Source organism: Aplysia californica, unplaced genomic scaffold (genome assembly GCF_000002075.1).
Source record: "Aplysia californica isolate F4 #8 unplaced genomic scaffold, AplCal3.0 scaffold00101, whole genome shotgun sequence".
Taxonomy (NCBI): Eukaryota; Metazoa; Mollusca; class Gastropoda; order Aplysiida; family Aplysiidae; genus Aplysia; species Aplysia californica.
In genome coordinates, this window is record NW_004797371.1 from 198,807 (window position 1) to 206,971 (window position 8,165).

The window sequence follows — 8,165 nt, forward strand, 5'->3', positions numbered from 1 at the left end:
ACACACAAACACACACACACATACAATTGTAGCTTCACCAGTGCACGCATGCGATGTGACTTCGATTCCCGTCTCGTGTGTGGAACATTTTTAGCCAGTATTTCAGTCGGAAGATAGGGGGAGGGGGGGGGGACCCTCAATGGGGCGTTCGGAACTTGGGTTCTTTTTGAGGAGGTTTGAAGGCTCTCCACCCATCTGGCTTGGTCAGCATGGAAAGGTCTCGTCTCTGAAATAAGCCTACAGTGTTGGAAGGGGCGTTAAACTTTCACAGTGACTAATACCTGTCTGGGTCTATGTGCTGAGACTCTTAGCCTTGGTTAGCCCAACTAAATGCAAGGTTGACGCCCGCCTCCTATACTGTCTAAATTGTGTTTGTGGGGATGTAAAACACATATTGTGTATTCCAACAGTTCTTAGATTAAAAAACAAACAGTTGATGAAACCCCAAACAAACAAATATTCAAAGACACAACAGTCATAATGCAACAGGACAGGTAGATCTAAGCTTCTCTTTTAAAAGGATTGGTTCCCTTCAGCGCACAGAATCACACCTACTATTAACATAAACATTTGTATCCCCCCCCCCCCTCCCAAATCTCTCACCCCATCCCGTCTGGAGAGGACGAGAGAAAAAAAAAACATGACAGAGAAAGAGAGCGAGGGATAGCGCGCGGTTACAGAGAAGTCCCCTTCACACCACCGCACCACCCCTTCACCAACGTCTCACCATTTTGATGCGCCCCAAAGAAGGTGAGAGGGGGGGGGGGGGGGCAGAGTTGAGTCGGGTTCTCCTCCCCTGTCAACGTTCACCAAGATGGTGGCACCCCGAGTCTGCTACAAATGTTGTGAAGGCGATTACAGTTCTTCATAACGTTACACAGATCCATGAGCCTCATTGATCCACCTTGATCGAAAAGGAGCAAAATAAGGCAACCCCAGAATCGACATATCACAACATTCAGACAACTGGTACAAGAGCTACCTAGAGAGGAATGCAAACTGAAGAAACATTAATGAAATATTCCAATTTTCGAGAAGGCTCCCTGCAGTGGAAGAATATTATGTCCTGTAACACTCAGTACATGTACAGTAAAGTTAGACCTGCTGCATTCTGAGCAGTTGCCGTATTACGCAGAAAGGTATCATAGTTTTCCATGTTCAGTTTTCAACTTCAATGCTAGCAACAACCGACAACATTGACAACATTATTTTTGCTTGTGTGTGTGTGTGTGTGAGTGTGTGTGTGTGTGTGTGTGTGTGTGTGTGTGTATATATATGTGTGTGTGTGAGTGTGTGTGAGTGTGTGTGTGTGTGTGTGTGTGTGTGTGTGTGTGTGTGTGTGTGTGTGCGCGTGTGTGTTGTAGTTGGAATCAGTTTTGTCATAAAAATGATGAGCTCGCTGGGAAAGCAAAACCAGAAAGGAAGCTGGGCCCTGACAAACATGAAATTGTACGGTCAGTCAAGGTGAAAAGAAAAAGAACAAGAAGAGATGGAATGCCATCATCTTGAGCGCCTTCGTGAGCTTGAAATTGGATGGGGCGCCTGAAGAAGTTCAAGACTGAGTGGGAGGAGCAGAAGGACATGGAGTCAACCATTGCTTGGAACCGTCCGCATCTACACACTTCGAGATGTGCTTCTTCAGGGGACGGAGCGCTTATGGGAATGCCCCTTGTGCAGTGATGTCGGTCCTTCACACAAGTAAACAAGTAAACAAGTAAACAAGTTTTGTCATAAAGACCTGATCTTATCTTATATTTGGACAGCAGCAATTAAAACCTCAGGTTTCATGTTCACTGATCAACAACAATTGTCTGTCGACTGGTATGCAAAGATGACTACAATTTTAGTGCAGCACTTAGTTAGCAAGCCACAAACTATTTTTTGTGCACGGTTGGTAATGGTGCGGGGAGAGTGAACAGCTTCCACTCTGTCTAGTGCACTATAGATTAAGTTGCACGAATTAAAATTCAGCGTCGTCAAACAGGTGATTGTTTGGTGTTGGTGAGTGGATGGTGAGGTGTGAAAGCGACTCCACTGTGTCCGCGCGCTTACGCATTCATGTGTGCCCACAATTCCTCCCTTCATAATATAAGTGTTATTGTTTTTTTATATTGATATACCCATTTAACTGTACTCCAGCTTGTTAAGTCTGTAGCAGCAAACAATAATAGTTGTTGCAGCGCCATTTTACCATAAATTTGCCTACGTCGTATTCAACAGTTTTCACTTGCATTCTTTCAATAGGTTAATTAGATTAAAAACAATAAAAGCCCAAAGTATTCTTGATATATACAAAAGAGATTCCATAAATTTCCAGCTTACAAACCCCGAACCAGAGAAGTAGTTACGACATCCGCAGTGTTAAAAAGTAGAGAGATTGGGTCACAGCTAGCTTTCACCAAACGCAGAGCTAAAACATAGTTGCTCTTAATAAAAACAAAGTCAATTCAGTAGCGGAAAACATTGCCAATGACCAAAACAGTTTCTTGTTTATTGAATGCAAGCAAGACTAAAACCACTAGTCAATTTTGTGTAATTTACCTTGGTAGGCGATCTATGTTCTAATATCGATATTTGGGACACTTTAGTCGGATTTCATTGATCAACCTCCTAAAATTAGGTAATAATTGGAAGTATTTTCAAATGCAAAGTGTTTAAGTGCAATAACTAAAATAAAACGGGTTTCTATCAGATAAAAGTTGTGGTGCGGGTAACCAATAAACCAATATTAATGTAAAGAATAGAAACAGTATAAAAACGTTCCGTTTACAATGTCCTAATCAGGGTATTAATATTCTGCACGCTTATAGCGAAACGTCTCTTCGAAAACGCTGCCCGCTGAGAAGTGACCAAAGACAAATCATACAAAAGAAAAATAAAATGAAAGATCAGTAAGCGGTCTGAGAGACCTGTTTCTCTTCAACAAGTTTAATATGATGTGCATCTCAACTGTTTATCAATACTGCATTAAAGAGGACGATTGTGGTTGACGATGTTGATATAGTTGCTGTCCTGACAGAAAACCCCCCCCCCCGTGATTGACAGATTGCAGCTGTTGAACTCCATCTCGATGGTAACTTATTTTGTGAAAGCTGACCTTGAAAGTTTTCTTTTTTCCCTTTATGCACGACTTCATAGACACAATACACAAAGAAAATATAACAAAACAAAAACAAAGCAAAAGAAACAATAACAACAAAACGAAACAAAACAAAACAAAAACTTTACAAAGTTATTTTTAAAAAACAATCCAAAAAACAAACAACATAAACCAAAACATTTAATCTTCGATGCCAAAGGAAATTGTAGAATGGAAAGACACTTATATTTGAAGCTCTCTTTTCTCTTTTCTTGCTGATTAAGTGAAAAGGTTTGGAGAAGTTTCTTTTAATGGTTTGTGTTATTGTGTGTGTATGGGGGGGCCTTGAGGGGTTACTTTTCAGACATATCTTAGTAAATAGGAGCCATCAGGTAAATGTTGCAAGGAAGCATAACAAGACATATCTTTAAACAGCAATAGAACACTTTTCTTGACATCCAAGGCAGTCATGTCATAAATAAACAGCTTTCATTAGATTAAAACAGATTTTAAAAAACTCAAGTCAAAGTTATTCACATTTGGTGTATTGGTTGATATACTTAAAATATGCTTATGTGCAGTGGGCTTATGGATGCTACGTAGGTAATAATGTAATAACTCAATTACAAATGCATCTATTCATGTGTCTATCTGTACGAAGTTAGGTTATGATGTGAACAATGATTCCTGAAGGCATCATTGGAATGAAAATTAAACTAAAAAAAACCCCAACAAACCAACCAACAACCGGAAAACCAATGAAAAAAAGCGATAAGAAATGAAAGTTATGCGAAAAACGACAATAAGTTAGATAAGAATATGTTTTATCAAAATGATACGATTTTTGAGGTACTGCAGTATTTAACAAGTCGATTTTATGTAACAATAATAATAATATTATTATGTGTTCCCCAAATATTTTCATTGATGGTTTTATTAAGCTCAAGTGTTAAAAGCCCTGGTATCACAATTTTCCCCATCATCCTCAAGTTTGAAGACCACTCTTCCCTTAAGGCTTTAAGATAACCCAAATTTGGACATGTGTCCGTGTGACATACAATAAAACACTAGTGGCAATGCTGGGGCATAGAAGGAAGAATGCGATTCATTTCTTATTTTTATAACTATAGTAGATTGTGTATGCATAAAACTGATGTCACATAGTGTATTAAATACATGAAACCCCATGGACGAGGCTTCATTATTCTGCACTTTTGTATTCATCTATGTTTGCGTGACTTCCGTTCCAAATTGGTTTTTTCTCATCATCGTCCCGATCCCAATCTTGTACCTTGACGGAAGCAAAAATACAGTAGAACACGGTTCCAAAAATATACACACCGGCGCATATGAAGAACATGGTTCGCCACTCGGCCTGAGTTTGCTGGAGAAGAAAACAATAACGTTTTGAAGAAAGAATTATAAAGAAAAGTGATGTGGGAGTACATAGAAGAGGGTGAAGGTCAATCGTGCATAGGTCTGCCACCAGATTATGGTACTTTTGTCTGTACTCTTACAGTCTTCAAAATAATATTCACTTGTCTGTCCTCTAACTCTCTAGAAAAAACGAAAGGCATGACAAAATATAAATTTAAAGATTGGAGGAAATATCAATAATTAGTAATCTGAATCTACGCTATTGTACTAACTGTTTCCTTTGTTCTGTTGGCTGTCAGACTACGCAGAACACATGCAAGTACAGTTGTTATCTACAAGTTCCATATTCCGAGAAGAAATGTACAAAACATTAAGGATTTTTGTGAACTCTCAATGCATTTTAAATGAATAAACAACAACAACAACGACATCCACAACAACAAAAAACTGTAGCTCCAACAACAGCAACAACAGCAACAACAGCAACAACAACAACAAAATCAGCCAACAAACGCATTTTCTCACTTCTGCAGTGACGACTCCAACGAGAGCAGGAACAGATTCGTCGACAAGAAAGGCTACTGTAGCTGCAACGCCATGTACAATTCCGGAAAATCGAGGCGCAATGTTCACGATGTTACTGAGGATGGAGCTGGCATAACAGACACCCAGCATGGACACTGTTATAACGAGAACGGTGACCGCCGCTACAGGCTGTGTGTAGTTCAGGAAGCCAAGAGCTATGATAGAAACAGCCGCACCAACCAGTCCTGAGGAATACAGATACAATTCATTGTTATGATATTGTTTGTTGTTTTTAAAAATTAGTTTTATGTTCGACAATCAAATTAAGATTCATTTCATAATGCCAATACAATTTCCTCCCCTGCTTATTGTCTTTTTATGGAAAGAAACGAGAAAAAACAAATATTTTCCCTTGTGCCTTAACGTGGAAGCCTTGTTAGTCCATTCCCATGACAACTAATTTGAAATAATATTATTTTAATGAAAAAAAATGGTTCCCCTTCATTCTCGTAGCTTTCAGTTTTTATGATACTGTGGAGCATTTGATTTTACTTTCCTTCATCATCGATTAATATAGAGATTTTTTGCCGATGACTTCCACAAAAAAACCAGTATCTTTATTCTGTACACATTTTAAGTGCCCGCCCCCGAAAGGCAAACGAACTAATAAACAAACAAAAACAAAGAAAAAATTGCAAACGTAATAGAAAATAGCCCCTTTGGACTCAAGAGGGAAATAATTAATTGTTGATTGATACCAGTCTATCAGTAATTATTTCCTTCAGGATTGCGAAGGGCATGAATCTAATAACATACTTTTAGATTGTTGCAGCTGGAAAAGCAAACTTCACCTACCGATGGCATTCCAAATTTTTCGCAATACTTCTAAAGAGCAGACTTTCTTTTTCATCATATAATCAGAGCAAGCACCAGATAAGTTCAACATGAGGAAAAAACCAACGTAAGGCAGCGCTGATATCAGTCCATTCTGGAGACGGAAGTTAAAACGTGTCGAGTAAGGCTTTGTACAAAATTCCAACAGTTACAATAATGGAGGAATGTAAAGTCAACTTATTTTATCCAAGGAGTTACGTTCTATGACAATTGACAATGTTCTTATTATCAACTATCATTCTACTTAAAATATTACATTGTTGTACTCAGTTTTCCGTTTTTAAACGTGTGACGTGTCTTAGTCAGAATATTAAAACATGACTTAATATTGATTACAAATTTTTGGAAAGAGGGCCAAAGAGAAGGTAATAATGATACAGTAATTACCCCCCCCCCCCCGGTATTTAACATAGGAAAAAGCAGAGAAAGCATGATCGTGGAATAAGGAGATAAGTCTAGCTTCTATGTCTAAAACATTGCACTACACTATTCAAGCACATTTATGTATTGTGTAGATATATATAAGTTTCCAAATAAACATTTGCATATTTATTATTTTGGACGTTTATGTATAAGGGAATATACATTATATATGAATATGACTAGGCACTGAAAGAACAGCCCTTGTGAAAGGCACTTTACACGAACTTCCCACTTGGCTCGGTCCTATCGGAAACGGACGTTAAACTAGGAGGTCCTGCCCATTAAATAACCTAATAGTGTTGATAGGGGCGTTAAACCTATACCATACCATACCATTTTTTGAAATAACAGCGAAGTTCTTAGATTTTATCTATGACCGCGGTGACATTTCAAAAGAAATGATAAAGTCAGGTTTTATAGCTTTATCTAAAACACCATGTGCCACTGAGTGTGATATGCAAAGAACGCTAAGTATTATGAGTCAATTTACAAACATCTTGCTGTTAGTACTTATTAAAAAGATGAGAAAAATCTAAGGCTAGAGATATCTAAAACATAAATCGGTTTTGTTCCTAACAAGGGCACCAGAAATTATAATATATTCACCTTAACAATGTTAATGGAAAGATGTAATGAAGCACAGAAAGATCTGTATTAATGTTTCATAGATTATTCAAAGGCTTTCGATAAAGTTAGACATGATGAACTACTTTAAATACTGGAAGAGCTAGACATAAATGGAAAAGATCAATGAATCATCGGGAATTTGTAGTGGGACCAAAACTCTGCTGTAAGAATTAACGGAGAATAAAGCGAATATAAGCAAATTAGAAGAGGAGGGAGGCAAATATATATTATGCCGCCAGACTCATTTCACATACAGTGAAACAATCCTTAGACCCATAGAAGAATGCCCAGGTCTCAAAGTGGGTAACTAAAATATTAATAACCCCAGATAGGCCGATGACACAGTTTTAATAGCATACTCAGAAAAGGACCTTCTATCGTTTCCAGATACTGTTGAAACGGAAAGTGAACGTAAATGGTTATTATTGAATGTGAAGAAAACAAAATGCATGGTGATATCTAAAAAAGCAGAAAATCATATGTGTAATCTCCTAAACAAAGACGAATAGATCAAGCATTTTCAAAAGTTTAAACATCTAGGATATAATTAATATAATTTGATGCCAAATGTTCCACAGAAAAAAAAAGAAAAATTGCAATGGCTTAGGATAGTTTCAATCAAATGAGCCCAATCGTGAAAAATAGAAACATCTGAATGACTACCAAAATGAAAGGTCTGAAATGCTATGCTTGGTCACACTTCTATCTGGCTGTGAATGCTGGACCATCATTAAAGATTGTGAAAATAATAAAGAAGCAATAGAAATGTTTGTTTCTAGGGAGACTGATGAAAATATAAATTATTATCATTGGTAGGAAAAAAATCAAATAAGGAATTACTTGAAGAAGCCCATGTGGGAAGTACACGGATAAAAACAATCAGGAAAAGACAAATAATAATATATATTTTTAGGACACCTGAAGAGACATAAAGGTTTTGAATATCTAGCAATCACTCGCAAAATTGAAGGCAAACGAGGCAGGGGCAGGCCCAGAGCAACCTATTTGGGGAAACTAAGCAAATGGGTAACGGAGAAAGGTGAGCGTAACGTAGCTTTTATATTTTAAGATCATCCGAGCAAAGAAATTTTAATGTATGGAGGTCCGTGATCACCGATGTATGCCGCAGATACGGCACTTGATAATGATATGTGTATGTATGTATGTATGTATGTATGTATGTATGTATGTATGTATGTATGTATGTATGTATGTATGTATGTATGTATGTATTTATATA

General features: G+C 37.6%; 1 protein-coding gene across 1 annotated transcript in view; it reads right to left on the reverse strand.

Annotated features, from left to right (window-relative positions):
• Nucleotides 1–136: 136 nt before the first annotated feature.
• Nucleotides 137–8,165, reverse strand: part of LOC101851723 (sialin-like) — a 17,425-nt gene continuing 9,396 nt past the window's right edge. The window contains exons 2-5 of the mRNA XM_005095337.1: nt 4,982–5,226; nt 4,371–4,463; nt 604–613; nt 137–237 (exon numbers count right to left, since the gene is read on the reverse strand). Of these exons, the coding sequence (XP_005095394.1) occupies nt 137–237; nt 604–613; nt 4,371–4,463; nt 4,982–5,226 (449 nt within the window). The remainder of the gene's footprint in view (nt 238–603; nt 614–4,370; nt 4,464–4,981; nt 5,227–8,165) is intronic.